The 24,209-nt window shown below is 39.3% G+C and overlaps 1 protein-coding gene across 9 annotated transcripts in view; it reads right to left on the bottom strand.

The window, feature by feature from the left end:
* LOC121292998 (ataxin-7-like protein 1) overlaps positions 1 to 24,209 on the bottom strand; it is a 310,112-nt gene that overhangs the window by 241,600 nt on the left and 44,303 nt on the right. For 5 of the 9 annotated variants that reach the window (XR_005946412.1, XM_041215542.1, XM_041215540.1 and 2 more), the window contains exon 3: positions 11,732 to 11,836. The exons of the other annotated variants lie outside the window; for them this stretch is intronic. Coding sequence is in view for 4 of the 5 variants with exons in the window: in XM_041215542.1 (XP_041071476.1) it covers positions 11,732 to 11,836 (105 nt within the window). In the remaining variant the exon portion in view is untranslated. The remainder of the gene's footprint in view (positions 1 to 11,731; positions 11,837 to 24,209) is intronic. 9 annotated transcript variants of the gene reach the window in all.

A 24,209-nucleotide genomic window follows, 5' to 3' on the forward strand; every position in this document is an offset into this window, starting at 1 on the left:
GGTGCTGCCATCATGGGGAAAGATATTAACCCAATGTTCAGTTTATATTTTCAGAGGAAAATCAAAGATGCCATGTCTCTATCTGAAAAAAGAGCATAGAGTTGAACTGGTCTCTTGGCCAACATTCGTAAGTCAACCAGTATCAGCAAAAACAGGTGCATCTGATTATTCATCTCATTGCTGTCGGTGGAACATTTCTAATGTGGAATGGTTGACTTATTTGTCAACATAAGATTCAATGTATTTCAAAAGGTATTTAAATTTTTTGAAGTATTCTTAATTATAGCACCTCATCATGTTAGAACATGATGATTATGATTAGGTGTTATAATTATGTTGTGGTGGTCAGTAACTACGTCTCTGTGCACACAGGATCTGATCCTAATACTCCATTCTTTACAAACTGTTGTCGACGAGTACTATCCCATGTCAGAACATTTTGCGGCCCCTGTACTGGTAGGTTACTTTGATTGGATTTTCCAAGTTTCTGCATCTAAAAACCTGACAGAGATCACCTGCTTCTTTCCCAGTCTGGAATTTAATTTTTGTGCAAAGGGCAGAAAGTTTCCATCCGGAGCTTTTACTAATTGTCTGAAATCAAAGACTGTCAGCAGCGAACACTCCGAGTTCCGCCTTAGTATAAAGCTGTGACAGGTACGGGTAAATGTGTGGTCCTTTCACATGCAGGTATGCTGCTGTCACTGCTACCCCCCAAGATATCTTGTGGTGCTAGAAACACAGATGGCACAATTCTTGTAAGGGAATCTGTGGAATGATATGATGGCTGGTAGTTCTGCCGCTACAGCCATTGAAAGATTGCCACATTAGAAGAACTGATGAAGTAATGCAATTAATTACCTCTTATCCCAAGGTGAAGATGCTCAACTCCTCCTGGGATAGCATCAATTAAGATCTCCCAGTCTTTCTATTAAGAGATGACCTGAAAAAGTCTTCATGGTCAATTTGTCCAAATGAACAGCACATTCCAGATGGCAGGTCTGACACTCACCTAACAACTCATTTTGTAAATACAGCTTAGCGGTATACGTGATATTTTCAGAGTCAAGTCTTATTCAGGGGCTGGTCCAGGACATAGCCATCATCAGAAGTTGGTGACAAGCAAAGATCAACTCTTATATCAAAGATAGATATATAGGGCCACGGAGGTATCTTAATTAAACTATGCGACATGAAGGAGCCCATCATGGAAATGTGAATGGCACATTCTTCTTTTTAAGATCCTATTCTAGATAGTGAACCTATTTTTAGCAGTGTTACCATTACCATGTGTTTTCAGAAATAAGATCAACAGTGTCATATGATTATGACAAGTGAAATAAAATTAAAGTTGAATTAAATTACATGGGGGAAATTGCATGAGGTCACTAGCTCTATAAGACTACAACTTAATCAGGTTTTATGACTGCCAGGTGGTTAAAGTTAATTTACTTCAATTATTTAAAACACAGCATTATTTTGCTACGTTAAAGGCGCTGTACAAATTGTTGTTGTGTTTTCAAATTATGATCAGACCTGTAATATAAAGCAAGTGTTCAAATCTTGTTGAGTAATTACAACGCATCAGAAAACAACATAAATAATAGGATGCAATTCAATAATGATTATATTAGCATTATAATTTATAACTCTACATTAGTAACTGTGCAGAATAATTTACATTAATAACTGCGCAGAAAGTCAACATTTATTCAGAATTGTGTTTCAACTGACACAAACTTAACTGCTCTTCAATGACACTATAAACCAAAAAAAACAAAGAAAATTCCAAACATTTTAAGAGCTATACACGGGTAAGTGAAGAAGTAATCTGACGAGACTTCTTAATCTACAAGTGAAATGAGAATTGACAACAATCCTAGAAGCAAAAAAAAGGCACTTCACAAAGAAGTGACAAAAAAGCTTAACTATATCATCCAAGGGTATTTATCAAAATGCCTACAGGCTCTTGCACACACTCAGCATGAAGCAACCTACCTGCAGGAGGAGATCAGAATCTCTCACCTGCACCGTGCCTCCAAAGAGCATTATTCTGCTTTCTCTGGTTGGAGCGCAAGAGAAACAAAAAGTATCAAGGAGACATTGCATTCCCAGTATTCTGTGAAGCAGTAATAGTCTGTTTTTAAAATTAACAAGGGGAGAAGCAAAAGAAAACTCAACAGATACATTGGTCCTCACACCAAGGCAGGCTGTTAAAAGAAAAATAGAAAGCACAGAGTAATAAAAACAGAACGGGGGGAGGAAAGGCTGAGTGGAGGAAATAAGATAAACAGAAAAGGAAAATAAGAGATAAAATAAGAGGATCAGCCGGAAAAGCATCAGCAGGAATGTGTAAATACATTATGTAACAAAAACTGTCTATGTAAAGTGTGGACATAATTTATAATAGAAACATAAAAATAAGGACAAAATGAATGGCATTAAAATGGAGGCTGAATTAATTTTGTGTGCCCCGTCTATTAATCCCTACCCTTTAACCCCAATTTAGCTGAAGACTAGATTTGGCCTTGACTCTCCATGTGCAACACCAGATTAGATCAACTAGTTTATTTATAAAAATGTTGCATCTTGTTTGTCCATTGCACTTTGTATAAAACACCAATAAGTTAAAAGCTGGTCATTTTCTTTGTTTCTTTCTGAGCTTGAGACAAATAGTCCTCTTCCCAAAGAGAGAAGCCAAGCAGCTGTCAAGCTACCAAAATTCCTAACAGAAACATCCATTAGCCTTTAACTAATCTAAAAATGCATAAGCAACAAATAAACCTTGTATTCAAAAAGTTTGTAAAACGTGAACTCTAAGAAGCATCACTTAAAGGGTCCTCTCTAGGGTGATGCTGGATGAAAGGTTGAAAACTCAACTCAAGCCACAAGAAAACAGGATGAAAAGCAGCTTTCAAAGTGGTTGCAAGAGTTCTGTATGGATCTGACATTTTGGATGTAAAATTTCTTAATCACTCACAGCAAAAGTACTCAGTGTCATGGCATCTAGAGTTTACTTAACTTATATACACACAATCTAATACATTACTGTAATCTATTGATCTCTCACTTGATTATACAAAACCAGTATGGAACACCAAAATCTCTTGGACAAGTGTGCTGAACATGGTTTAAAGAGGAAACTTGCACGCAGTTGTAGCAGAGAAATATGTCAATTTACCATATAAATATAATTAAGTTGTAGAATTACCAAGAGTACCAATGTGCTTTTTTTGCCAGGCATAGTAACTTAGACTACCTGCACCAAATCAACTACATATAAGAACATAACATAAGAACTAGGAGCAGGAGTAGGCAATTCAGCCCCTCGAGCCTGCCCCACCATTCATTACTGTCATGGCTGATCTCATTTCGGTCTCAACTCCAATTTCCCGTCCTCTCCCCATAACCTTTCAATTAAAAATCTGTCTATCTCCTCCTAAATTTATTCAGCATCCACTGCACTCTGAGGGAATGAATTCCACAGATTCACGGCCCTTTGAGAAAAGTAATTCGTCCTCATCTCTGATTTAAATCTACCAACCCTTATCCTAAAACTATGGCCTCTCATTCTAGAATGCCCCAGAAGGGGGACCATTTATATGAAAATATAAATAGATAAACGGTGGTGTGTACTTAGTAGACGATAGCGATTAAGAGAATTCGTGCTGGAACTACAGAAACCTTTCACAGTACTAATGCTTCACCTCATTCATCAAATTGATGAACTGTCCAAGATTAATTTCAATGGTCAATTCTTCTGGCAAAATGTTATATATATCGGAATCTTAAAAATAAACATCAAATACAATGCTGAATTTCCAAATTGGAGAAGTATGCTTGCTACAGATAAAGAGAAGAGAACTTCCAGAAAAGCTTTTCCTTAAATCATGTTCAAAATCAAGACATATAGCAAGACCCTTCCCAGATCTGGAACCAGTTTTAAGTCTGAGGATTTGAACATTTTTTTTAAAAAAAAGTGCTGGGATTTACTGAACACAGCAATGGAAACCAACGTATTGAAGGAGATTTGAGATAAGTGAAGATAGCAAGAGAAACAATATGAACAAATGAGAACAAAAGATGGAACCACCAAGATTAAGAAACGAAAGCTCTTGATTGGATATGGGAGAAAATAGGAAACCTATCATTGAATGACTGGAAGAAATAAAACTTTTATTGTCCCTTTGAAAGGCATGGAGATCAAGATGTAGTGATTTAAGCATTGCATTGCAATCTGAATGAAGTTGAGCAACATGGAACAAAATCATTAGCAAGAGCTCATAGGGTCGAATAATGAGCGGAAGCAATTGCTGCAGTGGAGAAGAAATAGACAAGGAAAGAAACTGAGCTCTAGGTCACCAATGAACTAATGTTAAAAAAAAATCAAAAAATTATCTGTAACCATAAGCAAAGGATTTTCTAGAAAACTGGAAAGCCATGAAGACAGCATTGATGGAGGACTGTAACTTATTTAGTGTTATGACACAGCTGATGCTAAATACTGAGTTGTTCAAATCCCATAGGGAAACCTGAAAAAACTGTCACAACTAATTTTCAGTTTGTATAAATTTTGAGATTCATTAGTAACAAGACCACCAAGTCTTACAGGTTTTTATAAAACTAAATTAAACATTTATTAATAAGAGAAATGATTTTAAATACATACATAGATCTACAAATTACTACTATGATAACTTCTAAATCCCCCAATCAATCTAACTCCCAATTACACTTTCATTAAGGCAACAGTAAAACACACAGTTTTTAAAAGACCCAGGCAAAGAAACATAATACCCTGAACAAGTCGAATTCAAAGTGAGTTCTCTTTACTTCAGTCCCTTGAAGGCAGCAGCTTGAGGCATAGATGCTGAAGGCTTTTTCACACTTATAAGATCTTAAAATGCCTACCCTTACACACAGCCTTTGCTCCTTTACATACTTAGAATGCAAATACCTATTGTTACACTATTCCTTTGGACTTTATCTCCCTGATAATAATAATTTTGGAGAAATAAACACACTGTTTCTAAACTTCACCTGGCTAGGTGGCACATTGCACTCCCTCTTTTGAAAACAATCTAGTCTGGTGTATTTAAAAATGCAAATGTTCCCTTGACACCTATGTTTCTAAACTTCCCCATATTTATCTAATTAAGATTTCAAACCTAACCCCTCTTCTTAGATCAAAGCATCCAGACTAATTCAATTAAGTCACACACACATAGACACATACATACATCCCACTATTACTCTATTGTACATTAAATTTCAATAACATCATGAGAAGTATTATATCTTCTTGACATTAGCCATTCATGGAGTTGGACATATCCAATAAATAAGTGAATCACCAAGGTTTTTTTTATTAGTTAAAGGCCAGCATTTATTGTCCATCCCTAATTTCACTTGAGAAGGTGGCTGTGAGCTATGTTCTTGAACCGCAGCAGTACAAGTCGTATAGGTACACCCACAATGCTGTTGGGTAGGGCATTCCAGGATTTTGACCCAGTGATGAAGGAACAGTGATATATTTCCAAGTCATGAAGGTGTGTGACTTGAAGGGGAACTTTCAGGTGGTGGCATTCCCATACATCTGCTCCCTTTGTTCTTATGGTAGTACAGATTGAGGATTTGGAAGATGCTGCTGAAGGGGCCCTGGGGAGTTGCTGCAGTGCATCTTGTGGATGGTAAATAGGATGTATCGGTGGTGGATGGGGTACTAGTGGAAGAGGCTGCTTTGTTCAGGATGGTGTTGAGCATCTTTAGTTTTGTTGCAGCTGCATTCATCCAGGAATCACACTGCTGACTTGCCTGTAGATGGTGGAGAAGCTTTCAGGAGTCAGGATATGAGTTACTCACTGTTGAATTCCCAACCTTTGACCTGCTCTTGTAGCCACAGTATTTATATGGCTAGTCCTGTTAAGTTTCTGGTCAAAGGTAATCCCCCTCTCTTTCGTCAGAGCCTGTCATTGCCTGGTATGTGTGTGTCACGAATGTTGATTACTACTTCTCAGCCCAAACCTGAACATTGTCCAAGTCTTGTTGCATGCATGCAGGGACTGTTTCACTCTCTGAGGAGTTGAAAATCAGGCTAAACATCTCCACTTCTGACCTAATGATATAGGGAAGGTCATTGATGAAGCAGCTGAAGATGCTTGGTCCTAGGACACTGCCCTCGTGAACTCCTGCAGCAATGTCCTCTGGCTGAAATGATTTGTCTCCAACAACTATGACCATCTTCCTTTGTACTAGGTATGATTCCAACTACTGGAAAATTTTGCCCCGATTCTCAGTGACTTCAACTTTGCTAGGGCTCCTTGATGCTTCATCAATGCCACACTTAATTAAATGCTGCCTTGATGTCGAGGGCACTCATCCTTCACCTGTGATATTCATCGCTTTAGTCCAGGTTTGGAGCAAGGATGTATTGATGTCTGGAACTCAGCTGGACATTAGTGAGCAGGGGATTGGTGAGTTAGCATTGCTTGATAGTACTGAAGATACCTTCCATTACATTGCTGAATGACAATAGACTGAAGGGTCGGCGATTAGCTGGATTAGATTTGTCCTGTTTGTGGTGGACAGGTCGTACCTGGCCAATTTTCCATTTTGCTGAGTACATTCCGGTGTTATACCTGTACAGGAATAGATCAGCTAGAGGCATGGCTCATTCTGGAGCAGAAGTCTTCAGCACTATAGCCAAGATGTTGTCAGGGACAATAGCCTTTGCAGTACCCAGTGCGTTCAGCTGTTTCTTGATATGATGTGGACTGAACTGAATTGCAAAAAGGCTGGCATCTGTGATGTTGGGAATCTCAGAGGGAGGCAGAGATATGTCACTTTCTTGGCACTTCTGGCTGCAGACAGTGGCGAGCATGTCAGCCCTGTCTTCTGCACTCATGTGCAAAGATGCTTTGAACAGAGTTGGAGACGTGTAGTATAGTCAAGATGATTGCCTGTGGAACAATTAGAATTTATAGCCAGCCTTTCAAGGTAGTGGATCATATAAGAATTGATAGCAGCTGTCATAAATTTAGAATCTACTTCTCACAAAGATCAACTTTTATTTAAATTTAAGGAGATAAATACAGACTTCTCCAGACTCGTCAGGACCATCCATCATCGAGTTGTGCAGGCTTAATAAAGACTCACCTTTTTCTTTTTCAAACACCCCAAAAGACCAGGCAACAGGTCATGCGCGCAGCAGCACTTCTAGGAACTTAATATCACAGTTCATCACAGATGAAGTTCTGATAAGAATAGGTTGAGATTTCAAAATAAAAAAAAGTGCAGAGATTGGTTTAGTTAAACTTGAAAAAAATAGGTGCACACCATCCGTGGTTAACTAGAAAGGTTAAAGATAGTATCAAACTTAAAGAAAAAGTATATAATTATGCAAAGGTAGGTGGAAGGCCAGAAGATTGGACAGAATATATGGAACAGCAAAGGAGGACTAAAAGATTAATAAGGAGGGAAAAATTAGAGTTCGAGAGAAAGCTAGCCAGAAATATAAAAACAGATAGTAAGAGTTTCTACAAATATTTTAAAAGATGAGTTAACAAAGTGAGCATTGGTCCTATAGAAAGTGAATCTGGAGAATTGATAATGGACAACAAGGAAACGGCAGGTGAATTGAATGGGTATTTTGCATTAGTCTTCACTATAGAGGATACAAGTAACATCCCAGAGGCAGCTGTAAATCAGGAAACGGAAGGCAGGGAGGAACTGAGGAAAATTACAATCACCAGGAAGGTGGTACTGAGTAAATTGTTGGGAGCTGCGGGCTGACAAGTGCCCAAGTCCTGATGGACTTCATCTTAGGGTCCTAAAAGAAGTGGCTAGTGAGATAGTTGATGCATTGGTTTTAATTTTCCCAAACTCCCTAGATTCGGGGAAGGTCCCAATAGATTGGAAGAAAGCAAATGTACCTCCATTATTCAAAAAGTGAAGGAGCCAGAAAGTGGGAAACTACAGGCCAGTTTGCTTAACATCTGTCATAAAGAAAATATTAGAAGCTATTATTAAAGAAACTATAGCAGAGCACTTGAATAAGTTCAAGGTAATCAGGCAGAGTCAACATGGTTTTATGAAAGGGAAATCATGTTTAACCAATGTATTAGAGTTCTTTGAGGAAGTAACATGTGCTGTAGATATCAGGGATATACTGTACTTAGATTTCCAGAAGACATTTGATAAAGTGCCACGTCATAGGTTACTGCAGAAAATAAAAGCTCATGGTATAGAAGGTAACATATTGACATGAGTAGAAGATTGGCTGGCTAACAGAAGCAGAGAGTAGACAGAAATGGGTCTTTTTCAGGTTGTTAAGATGTGACGAGTGGTGCGCCACAGGGATCAGTGCTGGGACCTCAACTAATTACAATTTATATAAATGACTTGGGTGAAGGAATGATGGCCAAATTTGCTGATGACACAAAGATAGGTAGGAAAGTAAGTTGTGAAGATGACATAAGGAGGCTACAAAAAGATATAGATAGGTTAAGTGAGTACTAAATCTGTGTCCCCTAGTTCTTGTACCATCAACTAAAGGGAAGAGTTTTTTTCTTGTCTACCTTATCTAAGTCTGTCATAATCTTGTACACCTCTATCAATTCTCCCCTGAATCCCCTTTGCTCGAAGGAGAGCCCAATCTTTCCAGTCTAACTTTGTAACTAAATCCCCCAACCCTGGAACCATTCTGGTAAATCTCCTTTGCACCCTATCAAGGGCCTTCACATCTTTCCTGAAGTGTGGTGACCAGGACTGGGCGCAATACTCTCGTTGGGCTATACAAGGGTTCAGCATAATTTCCCTGCTTCTGTACTCAATACCTCTATTTCTGAAGCCCAAGATCCCATATGCTCTGCTAATCACTTGCTCAATATGTCCAGCCACCTCCAAAGGTCAATGCATAGGCACCCCTAGGTCCCCCTGTTCCTGCACACACTTTAGAATTGTGCCACAAAGTCCATATCTCTCCCTATTCTTTCTGCGAAAATGCATTACCTCACATACCCTCTGTATTAAATTCCATCTGCCACTTGTCTGCCTATTCTGCTAGCCTATGTCCCGTTGCAGGCTATTTGTATCATACTTGCTGTTTGCCACTTCTCCAAATTTGGTATCATAGATAAATTTTGAAATTTTACTTTGTACTCTAAGATCCAAGTCTTTTTATGTAAAGAAAAAAGCAGTGGTCGTAGCACTGAACAACAATGCCTACCACCTTCCAGTCCGAAAACAAACATCTACTATGACTCATTACTTTCCATCCTTAAACCAATCTTTTAATGTAATTGGACATTAACCATCCTATTCCAAGGGCTTCTATTTTGATATTAGCCTTTTATGTGGTATCTTGTCAAATGTTTTCCTAAAAACCATATAGTAATAAATATTAATATTAGTATTTTTAACCTATCCATTCTACAGCTAACAGTCTGTCATTGTGGAGCTTTGGCTTTTCAAAACTTCATGGCATCAACACACAACACCATATAAAACGACATTTAAAAACATTCCTACTAAAACATCTTATGAAATGATTTCAGTTTTCTTTCAAAAGATGGTTAAAATATGAATTCAAGAGACAGTTAAATACAAGTTTTTTCTTATTCTAAAAGTCTGAAATGACAATAAATAATTATCACTACTTCAACTCTGGTACCTAGAAGCAAAAATTCCTTCCTGTGTGTATCCCAGTCATGAGAAGTCTCGAGAAGCTAACAGCTATTTTCTTCTCCCTGAACTAACTGAAGCATATGACAACTCAGGTTGAAACTTAGCAAACGAATCAAGGAAAATAATTATTGCAACCTCAGCTTTACTGTTGTCTCTACAATTACTGTTGTCAGCATTAAGAACACTTCTTCAAAATGCAGTAACTATGTATTGGAATGCAACTATCAGTGTGCATTTTGTTGCTTACAACCCCAGAAATTCTTGTCGCTGACATTGACAAATAAAATGTTATATGACATTATTTTTATCCAGTATTTTAACTGACTTAAAATGTCCATGTGTTAAAATAATGGACAAAGGAGCATCGTTCAAGCAAAGTAAGCATTCATCTGCTTGTGTCAATTTCTACATCACAGCAATTCAAGAAATGCTATATATATTAACAAAGAATGTTCATTTTGATTAATTCCAGCCAAGAGAATAAAACGTTGTGCAATTGCTTAATAGGCATGCCCGAGAAAGATTTTATCTGTTTGCCAAGTCATTATATAAACATGATTATAAAGAATAGGTGCAAAATTTCACTACAACAAAGAAGGAGTATTTGTGCTGTGTGTTTTGTGATTTATAAAACATCAAAAGTGCATTTATTAAATATATAGGTAGGGTTGTGTCATTCGTTCTGTTTCAAATGTCAATTTTTGGAATGGACATCAAATTAAATATTAAGTAAGTCATCAGCTTACCAAACTGGTTTGTATGGTCCAAATATACACAAATAATCTGATTGTTCATATCCTGTTCTTTACAAGGCCCTTGACATCGTTCCAACATTTTGTTTTTCAATTTAACAGTTGGGCAACTGACATTTATTGGATGAAAAACAAAAGAGGGTTTATGCATTGCACTATGTGCAAAGTGCTCAATATATACTTAAGCAGCAAGTGGCTGTATTTTTATCACCACACACCAAGATTTTCGCATCCAAAGAGTCCAAACAATCAGCTACAAATTTCTAATATAAAATAAAGATCATGTGATTTTGAACTAATGGCTACAATTCATTTACAGTACCCTCATTGGAGGGAAGTAAAGGAAATGCGGTCCTGATTTGAAGCATTGGACATCATATGGGATTGATCCTGACTCTTTTAAGATTAGTCTTTTATCATCAACCAGTACACAAAAACAGAACTTTGGTTTTACCAGCCGATCGCAAGGACTATTTCTCTCACATTCACACTGTACTGAGCATTGCTATCAAGTGGTCTCAATTATGGGGCTGGAACCCATAATTGCCTGGCTGGGAAGCAGGTACATGAGTCAATTAACCCAACAATAATGGAAGTTCCATAAGTTTTCTGGGAAGGAAAACAGTTGATAATATTGCCAAACCCAAAAACTGGATTAGATCAATTGTTCAATAATGAAATACACCAAAAAAGTCCATCAGAACAAAACACAGTCTTCATTTCATCAAAGGAAACAAGTCACCTGTGCAAAAATCATGGTAAAATTTTCATGATAACCATTTATTTAACTCTGTTAAATTATAAAAATGTTAAACTAAATGTATTTAATTATTCAAACCACTGCCTATATGTGTGGACACTGCTTATAGATCAAATCCCAGATAATAATTGATAAGAATTCTTATTTAAGTATGCTGCAGAGTTTTAGTCAAATAAACATTAGGCATTGTTCTAAATATATGATGCTTACTAAACCCATCAATAGAAAGTGCGCTCACACCTTCTAGTAACCCTAAATGACTAACATCTTTTTTTCAAAAAGGCTTATGCATTCAAATTTACCGTTCAGTCTCCTTTGCTTCTTTATTATTTGGCCTGACTAGGATCAAAGATCAGAACTTTTCACTCATCTCCTCCTCTTCAATAGATGCAGTAAGAGTAAGAAAGATACTTCAGATCAAGTAGACTAAAATCTCAACTCAGCTCATCATAAACAGGGGGTCTTGTATATGTTTGTCAACATCCGAAAAGATGCACCTCTGCAAAGATCATTTGCATAGAACTATTCTGTAGCTTACCGCAATGCCCATTGAAAGCTTGTGGCTTGACTACCTGGTTGCAGTGACTGCATACAACTAGGTAAAATTCATCATGGGCTGGACAGTGGCCAAACAAGTGCATATCTGTAACAGAAAGAATTTGTGTCATTGTGCTGCAGAGTTGTACATTCCAATATTACTGAGCATGCACAGTGGAAGACACAATAAAATGGACTTTTGATCCAAAGTGGTTGCAGAACTCTTGGTGTTTTAATAGGTACATCAGTAATAATAGTTATAGTCAAACCATTTTGACATAGAATAGCAGATAGTGCAGTGTGGTCAACAAGGAGGGGCGCAAAAACAATCAACGATGGACTTGCAGTGGCCAAAGCAGAAACTAAGCTGTGTAGACAGGTGGTAAAAATGTTTGATAGTGTGTTGACCCCACAAGACACTATCCTTCCATTTCTTGTATTTTATGAAGTCTTAATGTTCTTACCATGGTGATCAATCTTCCTATTTGGAAGTTTATTTTCTATCACTGCCATCAATTTTATCTTCATTAACATAGGAGAGAATTTTAACCCCCCAAAAAAGGTGAGTTTGAGTTGGATTGGGATTTGAAGTGTTGTTTAAGAGCTACAAGTCCAAATCCTGCCCCAGTGCAGTTTTAAATGGAGGTGAATGGGGTGCAGGCAACAAATCTGCTCCAAGAAAGTGAGTTGGTATTTTAAATATTATAATGAGAATCAGTGCCTCATTTTTATCCATCACTTAAAACTTATTGAGCCTTATGACTGCCTAGCCAAATCACCACTGCTGATCGGACCCCTCTCTGACCCTTCCAATTTCCACTCTCACCATCACCATCTTGAGACATTCATTCACTCTTCTCCAGGCCTGTGACCCTACCCTTCCCAATGAGGCCTCTGACCTCCCACCCCATTCAGGGCTCAGGGTCTCCATCCCAACTTTCCACATGACCTCTGATCTTCCCCCTTTGAAACATCCAATCTATGCTTCCCAGGCCTGTTCCCCCACCTCACCCCCATGGGCTGATCTGCCTATACCTCCTCCCACCAAGGCTCCCAAACCAAACCCCCACCCACCATCCGACCTCCAACCATTGAGGCCTCCAATCACTCTTCCAACCTTCCTGTGTCCTCCGACCTCCCGCCATGGAAGCTTCCAATATCCCACAGACCATCACACATTGGAGGACCAAATCCTTTGACCTCCACCCCCTATTTGACCCCTGACTACCTCCTCCAGACTGCTCCAAATCGAAATCAAGCTCAACCAATGAGGCTGGCTTCCAGGCAGGGGGAGGGGGAGACCTGTCAGTCATATTGTGGAGCTATAACCCTGACTTCCAACCACTCCCCACACACCCCCATCCCACTCTCAGTGGGCCAAGTAACTTAAAATTTCCCCTTTAATGTCTTGCTACCTTACATAATGTGATAGGAAGTATCAAAAGGTCCAGGTAAAAAAAAAAGAGAATGATCTTAATAGACGGGAATGATCTCAATACGACAAAAGAAGCCAATTTTATTTAAAAATTTTCATCAGTAACAAATTCTGCACATTATAATTTGCCCCATCCCAGTAAAAGTTCCATTAAAGTCATCAGATGGCCCAAGGTAAGAAATTTTCATCAATTCAAGCTACCTTGTAATCATGACATTTCCCAGTAACATATGTGAAAGATGTAAATGGCAATTTTCTCAAACCTTTTTTTTAAACAAATGGAAGGTGAGATGGACTTTGAATCGAGCTGAATCTGACTGATGAAAGACAATTCTCCTTGATGGCTTAACTGAGATTATTTTGAGCCCCAGCCCTCCACTGAAGTCTCCAATCTCAAAATCCTACTGAGGCCTTCAATGACCCCTATCCCCTGATTGCAGGCCAAAGCACAAACTACCACAACTAGGTAAAATTATCCAATTTTGTGCCAATTTCCCTCATAAAGGTGCCTTCTGCTTTTGGTAAGAAATACAGTTTTAGCACAATTTTGGGTCAGATTCAAAGAAGCTGTATTCTGCACCAAACCTAAATTCAACTTGAGCTCGGCTTTAACCCCCACATTTTGTGATTAAAAATGCTTTCTCCAGCTCTGCAACAATATCCATCTCCATCCCTAACTCACCCTCTATGCTGTAACCTTCATATACACTTCTAGTTATCTCTAAAATAAACTACTCCAACTCCCTGCTTGCTTCCTATAACTCACCCACTGGTTTGCTATCCCCCAAGCATTAATTTTTAAAGTTCTTGTCCTCATGGCTAATTCCTCCACTGCCTCACCCACCCTGACTTTACAATCTCTTCTGCCCTATATCCACCAAACATTCCTTTCCTCAGCCTTCTATGCACTGCTCTCCCTCCTTTTGTCCAGTCAGTGAAGGCAGATTGTTCAGCTGCATCAGTGCTATTGCTTGGAACACCTGCATTGAGCGAATTCACCAACAGCTTGCATTTATATAGGACCGTTCACTTAGAAAAATATTTCACAGAAGGCAAAATCATAAAAATAGATTGTAAGCAAAAAAGAGAGAAAGAGAAGGGAAGGTGAACAAACAGGTAAAGTTGTTTCGACAAGCAAATTCCACAATGTGGGGTTTAGCAAATGTGGGAGAGGGGTGATACACAAGAGGTTAAAGTCAGAGGAAGAGGGCTTGGAACGTACAAAGTTAGAAGGGCAAGATCAACTCTCATTTCATCTTCAAAAACCCACTCCAGGCCCATGTGGCCAAGGGCTCTTACCAAGAACAAAACTTGCTTTCCTCGCACTGCTACTGGCAGCTACTTAAGACAACTTCCCTGCCAATTTATCCACACATTTAATTCAACTTTCAAATCCAAGAAAACCTTTTTTTCTCACTTCACGGATTTTGACAAAAGCAAAGCGACACATTTGTGGAAAAATTAAAATTCAAAACATTTAATAAAATCAGTTTGTCATGCTTGCTAAGGTTTATTGAACACCTTGCCAATGTAGGAGTAAATGAATGAAAAAGAAATTCATGTAACAGCGATACCTGTGAGGCCTGATGTTGTATCTGACTCCAACTAAAATATCTTGGGCATTACTCTTTTAGTGGTAATGGAATATTTGTTTTCAAATGCAAACAGAAGCCACTGAATTAAATGAAAGATACCAATCCCAAGCATTTTGTTTTGTACAAGTCATGGACAAATAAGAAAAAGGCAGAATCTGATCTCCTAACTTTTCTTTCACTTGACAGAGGGAAATATAAAACAGGATGACTGCCTTGTGCCCACACACTAATGGTCTACACATATGTATTATTTAACAGAGTCAATAATTATATGTAGGTTCAGAACAGCACAGAAATACTAAGCTTTTATTGCATTTATATCAATAAATAAGTTGACAGTACTGTCACCAGAGAGGAAGAAAAAAAGCAACTCAAGAAATGGTTTGGTAATGGTCCTCTGAAGACAACAGAGACTGCAACGTTTTATTCATACCATATTCATTCATAGAGAGCTTATACATTTGTTTCTTGCTGCACTGCTGCTCTGAATTTTGTGCCACTAGTATAAATGTAGTGGATTCCAGAGCACCAACAGCCAACTCAATTAACTGTTGCAATATTGAAACAATTAGTAGCTTTGATCCAATGGCTCCTTTCCTGTACTTGGTTTGAATCACTTATCCCTGCATCCATCAAGGGCCTAAAACAATGGTGCACATTCTTACCTTTTACCCCCCCAGTACGCCCCTACACCATCTGCCCCTATGACCAAGACTCATTTCCACTTACTTGTCTTGATATTTGTGCCTCCATTGATCTTGTATTGTGTAATGGGACAGGGTTAATTCATAATTTCATAGTAAAGGGTCCTACAGGGCAGAGTGGTCACAATATGACAGAATTTCACGCTAAGTTTGAGTGGCATACTTCAACCTGAAATGAAAGACTTTAAGTTAAATAATGTCAACTATATAGGTATGAGGGGCAAGCTAGCTAAGGTCAATTGGGAAAATAGATTAAAAGGAGGTGGATAAGCAGTGGAAAACATTTAAAGAAATAATTCAAAAGTCTCAACACAAATATATGCCACGCAGAAACAGAAAAGTGAGAAAGTGATACATCCATGGCTGACTAAAGCAGTTAAGGATAGTACTAAATTAAAAGAAGAGACTTATAAAGATGCTAAGATTAGTAGTAAGCCTGAGGGTTGAGAAATGTTTAAAAGCTGATTAAAAAGAGAAAACAGAATGAGAATAAACAGCAAGAAATATAAAAACAGATTATGAGGGCTTATTTAAGTATGTAAAAAGGAAGGGAGTTAATAAAAGTAAATGTTGGTCCCTTAGAGGTTGAGTTAGGAAAAATTATAATGGCAAATAAGGAAATGGCACAGAAATTCAGCAAGTTATTTTGCAGCTGTCTTCACTGTGGGGCATACAAAAAGTTTACCAATAGTAGTGAGCAAGCAAGGGGGTAATGGGAGTGAGGAACTTTAAAGTAATTAACATCAGTCAAAGAGAAGTACTGAAGAAACTAATGAGATCAAAAACTGATGCAATGGCCTACATCCTAAGTTTCTAAAAGAGATGGCTGCAGAGTTAGCAGGTTCATTTGATTGTGATCTTTCAAATTTCCCTCACGAACTGGGAGGCAGTAAATATAGCATTGCTATTCAAGAAAGGAAGGAGAGAGAAAATAGGGAACTACAGGTCAGTAAGCTTGACATCAGTCATCAGGAAATGCTGGAATCTATTATGAAGAGGATGTTAACAAGACACTTGGAAAATCATAATATGGTTAGATCAGCATGTTTTTATGAAAGGAAAATTGTGTCTGACAAATTTATTAGTTCTGTTAAAACATAACTAACAGGATATATAAAGAGGAACCAGTGGATGTAGGATATATAGATCTCCAAAAAGCATTCAATAAGGTGTCACAAAAGGAAATGAGAAGAACAACAACTTGTGTTTATACAGCGTCTTTAACATAAAACTTCCCAAGGCACTCCACAGAAACAATTATAAAGCAAATTTGACATCGAGCAACATAAGGCAATATGGGGTTAGGTGAACAAAAACTGGTCAAAAATGTAGATTTTAAGGAATATCTTAAAGGAGGAAAGCCAAGCGGAGAAGTTTAGAGAGGGAATTCCAGTGCTCAGGGCCTAGGCAGCTGAAGGCATGGCCACCTACGGTGGAGTGATTAAGATCAGGGATGCTCAAGAGGTCAGAATTAGAGGTATGAATATGTCTAAGTGGAGCTGATGGGGATTACAGAGATAGGGAGGGTCAAGGACATGGAGGGATTTAAAAATCAGCGACGAGAGTTTTAAAATCAAGGCATTGCTTACCCAGGAGCCAGTATAGGTGAACAGGATTTTGTGTGCATTAGGAAACATGCAGCAGAGTTTCAGATGATTTAAAATTTACAGACAATAAAACATGGGAGGCATCCAGGAGTGATGAAGGGAACCAGAATAATATATCCCAGTTTACTGACGATACAAAGCTAGGTGAGACAGTAAACTGTAAGAAGGGGACAAAGATGCTGCAAATTAATACAGACAGGTTAAGTGAGTGGACAATAAGGTGGCAGACAAAGCACAAGGTGGGAAAATATGAGGTTAGTCAACTGGGTAAGAAGAATAGAAAAGAAGCCTGTTTTTTTTAAATGGTGGAAAACTTTTTCATGTTGATGTTCAGAGGAGTTTGGGTTCCCTCATACAACAGACAGAAAGTTAGCATGTAGATACAGCAAGCAATTAGGAAAGCAGTGGCATGTTGACCTTTATTGAAAGGAAGTATCAGAGCAAGGAAGTCTTGCTACAATTGTACAGGCCTTTTGTGAGGTCACATCTACATAGGGTCACGCAGGATTTGAAACATAGGCCATTTGGCCTAACCAGCCCATGCTGGTATTTAAGCTAACTCAAGATTCCTGCTGTCTTTCCTCTCTAAAATCCATCAGTGTATCACTTTATTCCCTTCTCCCTCATGTTTTTGTCTAATCTTCCCTGAAAGGCAACCATATAATTCACTTCAATGTCTCCTTGTGGTAGTGAATTCCACTGGCTAAAAAAGTTTCTTCTGAATCCCTTATTGGAAATCTTGATGACTATCCTATACTGATGGCCTCTAGTTTTGCTCTTCCCCAGAAGTGGAAGCATTCTCCTGTATCCAATCTATCAAAATTTTTCATAATTTCAAAGATCTGTATTAGGTTTTCAAAAGGAAAAAAGAGACACATGTTTATCCTTTTCTGATACAGTATATATACCCGCACATTTATGATATCCCTGTAAACTTTCCCTGCACCCTCACTAGTCCCTCTAGATGCTTCTTATAATACGGTGACCAGAACTGAAGAACTGTGCAGAGTTTTGGTGTTCATATCTAAGGAAGGATATGCTTGGAGGTGGTGCAATCCTGGGATGAGAGGGTTGCCCAAGACAAGACGTTGAGTAGATTGGGTCTGTACTCTCTGGAGTTTAGAAGAATGAGAGCGATCTCATTCCAACTTATAACATTCTTGGAGTTCGGTAGAAGTTGACAGGTTGTTTCCCCTCTATGGAGAATTTAGAACTAGGGGGCACAGGCTCAGGATAAGGGGCCAATCATTTAAGACTGAGATGAGGAGGCATTTCTTCATTTTGATGGTTCTGAATCTTTGGAATTTTCAATCTCAGTTGAGCTGTGGGTGCCAAGTTGTTGGATATATTCAAGGCAGAGATGAATAGATTTTTGAACTCTAGGGGAATCAAGGGATATGGATATCAGACGGGAAACGGAAATTAATGTCAAAGATCAGCCATGATGTTACTGAATGACCAAGCATGGGCTTAGGGGTCATATAGCCTACTCCTGCCTTTATTTCTTATGATCTTATACACTGCACATATTTCTGCAATGTTCTTCCAATAACAAAATCCTGTTGACTTGAGAGCATTAAAAAGTATATGTAACAAACCACTTTTAGAAAAGTTGAAACAGCCAGCAAATCGATAAGTCAAACAATGACTACAATTTATACTGTAAAGGATTTAAATGAGAAATAATGAATTTTTCACACAAAGAAGTAGAAGTTACTAAAATTTAACAGTTAAAAATTCTTTTAAAAAGATCAGATCTCCCTGAAGTATTGCCATTAAAAAGGCCCTTTAACACTCTACTAGATAGTTTGGACAGATCTGCAATATTTGGATAGCCTTGGCAATTTGTGGTACCAAATGCATTCTTAATGTAGAAGGCAATATTCTGCCAAGAGAGTTCATTGAGTATAGAACATACACTCTGACATTTATCCTATGCCTAAGGTACAGAACGTCTAGATCAGACAACATGAAACTTTTATTCTTCTGCTTTACTAAATGCATTTTTCCATCGATTCTGAAATGTAAAAGTAACTTTTCCTTCTTGGAAAATTCCTTGTTCCAGTCCTACTCAGGCCCCCTCCCACAACTCTTTATGCGGTCCATCATGCTCTCATCTGGACCTAGAAAAATGTAATCGATTTTGAATCTAACTTCCACCCCTCTCTCATGTTAACATGTTCCATCTCCGACACTTCCCCTTCCCTTCTTTGACTTCCCTGTCTTCATTTCTGGCGATAGACTGTCTACCAATATTCATTACAAACTCACCGATTCCCACAGCTACCAACTACAGCTCTTCACACCCTGCTTCTTGTAAGGACGCCATCCCATTCTCCCAGTTCCTCCGCTTCCATTGCATCTGTTCCAATAATGCTATTTTCCAAAGCAGCACTTTTGACATTTCTTCCTCTCTCCTGAGCCGAGGTTTCCACCCGCCACCACACCCCCCCACCACCCCCCCCACCCCACTGTGGTTGACAGCTCCCTCAACCACATCCGACCCATCTCCCGCACCTCAGCCCTCACCCCTTCCCCTTCCAGAACCATGATAAGATTCCCCTAGTCCTCACTTTTCAGGCTCACCAGCCTCTGCATTCAAAGAATCATCCTCTGCCAACTCCAGAATGATGCCACCACAAACATATCTTCTCCTCACCTACCCACCCCGCCACCCCATCAGCATTCCATAGGGATCGGTCCCTCCGTGATCCACTCCTCCTGCACCCAACACCTCATCCCCTTCCCACCACATCTTCCCATGCAATCACAGAAGGTGTAACACCTGCCCCTTTAGCTCCTCACCGTCCAAGGCCCTAAGCACTCATTTCAAGTGAAGCAGCACTTCATTTGCACCTCATTCAATTTAGCTTATGGTATTTGTTGCTCACAATGCAGTCTCCTCTACACTGGGGAGACTAAGCGCAGACTGGGTGACCACTTTGTGGAGTACTTTCGCTTAGTCTGCAAACATGACCTCGACCTTCTTGTCGCTTGCCATTCCAATTCACCATCTTGCTCTCATGCCCACATTTTCATCCTTGGCTTGCTACAATGTTCCAGTGAAGCCCAAAGTAAACTGGAGGAACAGCACCTCGTCATCTGATTAGGTGCTTTACAGCCTCCTGGACTAACATCAAGTTCAACAACTTCAGATCATGAAGTCTGTCCTCCATTTTGATCTTTTTTTAAAAAAAAATCTCCCAAACCCCTAAGGGCCATCTGTAACATTTTCTTATGTTTTGCTTTCACAGAGCACTGATCCTTGATCTGCTATTAACACATTTTGCTATCTTACCTTTATGCCACGATTAGCACCTTGTTTAGTCTTTAATATTACCGTTAACACATCCTTTGTCCTGTGTCAATGACATCATTGGCAAATCTCTCCTGAGCTCCCACCTATCCCTGACCTTCTATTTTGCTCCACTAACCCTCACCTCTCTCTTCAACAGCAGCTCCATCACTTTTTTACCTCTCTTCAGCTCTGGAGAAGTCACACGGACTCAAAACGTTAACTCTCTCTGTTTCTCTCCCCACAGATACTGCCAGACCTGCTGAGTTTTTCTGTTTTTATTTCCTTTTTGGTGTTTGAATAGTTAATGTTTTGTGAGATGTTGCACAACATTCTGTGTAAATGCACACATGCAGATCTGCAAAGGCTTAGTAAAAAATTCCATAGGTTTTACAAACAAAGTAAGTTGCCTATTAATTTCATAATGAGCACCACTCTACTATTATTCCTTGTTATAGCAATGCTATTACACACATTGTAAATAAGAGAGGAAGTGAAAAACTGAACATTAGATCTGAAATCAAGACCAAAGGTTCTGGAAATACACAGCAGATCAATCAGCATGAGAGAAAATATAGCTGCATATTAATGAAGGGTCCTTTCTTGAGTCAATGGCAAAACTTGCTCTTTTCAGATAGAGATATTGGTTTCTTTACAGAGTTTCTACATTTATTGTTTTAAGTAAGCTAATTGTTGATTCCTTTTGGAACTCAGAGATGAATAACAAAAGGCAAGTACAGATCAGAGGCCAGTGAGTCCACCTCACACATCCTACAACTAAAACTTGTACTCCCAAGCACCACAACTGCCTCTTTAGTGAGTCACGGCATTTTCACTACTTTACTGAGAAGACCATTCCAAGTATTAATCACTTTTTAATTAAAAAAAAACAGAAAATGCTGGAAATACTCAGCAGGTCAGCCTACATCCGTACAGCGATGAACAGAGATAAAAACAAAAAAACTGCGGATGCTGGAAATCCAAAACAAAAACAGATTTACCTGGAAAAACTCAGCAGGTCTGGCAGCATCGGCGGAGAAGAAAAGAAACGTCAACTCTTTTCTTCTCCGCCGATGCTGCCAGACCTGCTGAGTTTTTCCAGGTAATTCTGTTTTTGGTCAGCGATGAACAGAGTTTGTTTCAAGTCAGTGACTTTTCAATCATTCTGCTGGAACAAGTGTCTCCCGACTTGAATCCTAAGCTTGCCTTTTAGTCAACTGTACCTACACAGCTTCATCTTGCATTCGTTGCTCTTCTTAAAATAATGGTCAGGATTAGTCTTCTTTTCTCCATTTAACACCTTATAAACCTCTAAAGATCATTACATTACAAACATTACTATCAGCAGAAGATCATGGATCTTGGTAATATAAGAACCATCACTTGGCTGTTACCCAAAGTTTAAACTAATGAAGTCTGACTGGAAACTAAAGTTTTTCTCTGATGAAATAACTCGCCCCCAAGCCAACACAGAAGATCCCACTGCTGTTTTAGAACATCACATTTCTTGACATCCAAGTATTCCACCATGGAGAAATGGGATAATCATTCATACATTCAAAATATAAACAGAAAAAGCTGGAAATACTCAGCAGGTCTGGCACCATCTGTGGAGCAAGAAATAGAGTTAACTCTGTGTCTTTCTCCACAGATGCTGCCAGACCTATTGAGTATTTCAAGCATTTTCTCTTTTTGTTTCAGATTTTCACAATCGGCACTATTTTGCTTTTGCATTAACACATTTAAATCAGGCTCCCACAGTTCAATTGGAATTGAGTTTTTGTAGGGTTTACACAAAGTAAACTTGTGTTGTGGTTGTTATAACTTGTGCTGTCCTGCAGTCATCAGCACTCAGTTTACTTTTTTTATATTCATTCATTCATGGAATGTGGGCTTCACTGGCTGGGCCGGCATTTTATTGCACATCCCTCGTTGCCCTTGAGAAGGTGGTGGTGATCTGTCTTCTTGAACCGCTACAGTCCACATGGTGTAGATGCATCCATGGTGCTGTTAGGAAGGAAGTTCCAGGATTTTGACCCAGCAACAGTGATGGAATGATGATATATTTTCAAGTCAGGATGGTGAGTGACTTGGAGGGGGACTTCTAGGTGGTGATTTTCCTAACCCTTGGCCTTCTAGATGGTAGTGGTCGTGGGTTTGGAAGGTTCTGTCGAAGGAGCCTTGGTGAATTCCTGCAATGCATCGTGTAGATGGTACACACTGCTGCTACTGTGCGTCAGTGGTGGAGGGAGTAAATGTTTGTGGATGTGGTGCCAATCAAGTGGGCCGCTTTGTCCTAGATGATGTCAAGCTTCTTGAGTGTTGTGGGAGCTGCAATCATCCAGGCAAGTGAGGAGTATTCCATCACACTCCTGACTTGAGCCTTGTAGAGGCTTTGAGGAGTCAGGAGGTGGGTTGTTCGTCGCACTATTCCTAGCCTCTGACCTGCCCTTGTAGCTCCTGATCAATGGTAACCCCCAGGATGTTGATAGTGGCAGATTCTGTGATGGTAATGCCATTGAACATCAAGGGGCGATGGTTAGATTTTCTCTTGCTGGAGATGGTCATTGCCTGACACTTGTATGGTGCGAATGATACTTTCCACTTGTCAGCCCAAGCCTGGATATTGTCCAGGTCTTGCTGCATTTGGACATAGGCCGCTTCAGTATCTGAGGAGTCGCGAATGGTGCTGAACATTGTGCAATCAGCGAACATCCCCACTTCTGGCCTTATGATGGCACGTCATAACATTCAAGGCTATGGGCCAAGTGCTGGTAAATGGGATTAGGTAGGTAGGTCAGGTGTTTCTCACGATTCAGTGAAGACTCAATGGGCCGAAGGGTCTCTTCTGCACTGTGATTCTGTGAAGTCATTGATAAAGCAGCTGAAGATGGTTGGGCCAAGGAAACTACCCCGAGGAACTCCTGCAGTGATGTCCTGGAGCTGAGATGACCGACTTCCAACAACCACAACCATCTTCCTTTGTGCTAGGTATGATTCCAACCAGCGGAGAGTATTCCCCCTGATTCCCATTGACTCCAGTTTGACTAGAGCTCCTTGATGCCACACCCTGTCAAGGGCAGTCACTCTCACTTTGGGTAAGCTGTGTGTTCTCTAAAATAAATCTGCTTTGCATATGAATAAAAAGCATTTAGGAGTTACCTCATCAGGGAAACGCTTTAGTTTTCAGTCAGATTTCATTAGTGCAAATGTTTGGACAACAGCCAGGTGATATTTCTTAAGTCGCCAAGATCCATGATCATCTGGTCAGTTCATTTTTCCTTAAATTACTACAGTCTTTGTGGTGGCCATGCAGCATCCACAGTGGTGTTGGATAGGGAATTATAGAATATTGATCCAATTACAATGAAGGAATGGTAACATGGGACCCAATTATGCTGGTAGTGACTGAGGGGAACTCAGAGCTAATCGTGTTCATCTCTGGACCAGGGAACACCGAGTTAGACAGACTCCTGCAACTAAAGAATTCACAAGTGGCTTCAGCTGGCCCTCACCAAAAACATCCTGTGGGAAGGAGAAATTCCTTGGCATGGTTGATTGCAAGATTGCAAAGCGGACTACACTTTGGACATTCCTATGAGTTTAATGATGCAACTTGCAAGCTTTTTGATAAGTTTGAAGATGATTATGAATCTGAGGGTTTCTAGTGTTTTGTTTTTTTGTATTACCACCGTTTTGGACACTTCTCATTTTTTTTACCAGTTGAAATCTTGTTTTGCATGTCAAGCAGTTCGGTAAAGCTTTGTTACATCATCCTTGTGCTTCTTGCCAATAATTTTCGTTATCCACACATAATATGCACTACTGCTTTTGGCAATTTTT

The sequence above is a fragment of the Carcharodon carcharias genome, chromosome 21 (genome assembly GCF_017639515.1).
Source record: "Carcharodon carcharias isolate sCarCar2 chromosome 21, sCarCar2.pri, whole genome shotgun sequence".
NCBI classification, from domain to species: domain Eukaryota; kingdom Metazoa; phylum Chordata; class Chondrichthyes; order Lamniformes; family Lamnidae; genus Carcharodon; species Carcharodon carcharias.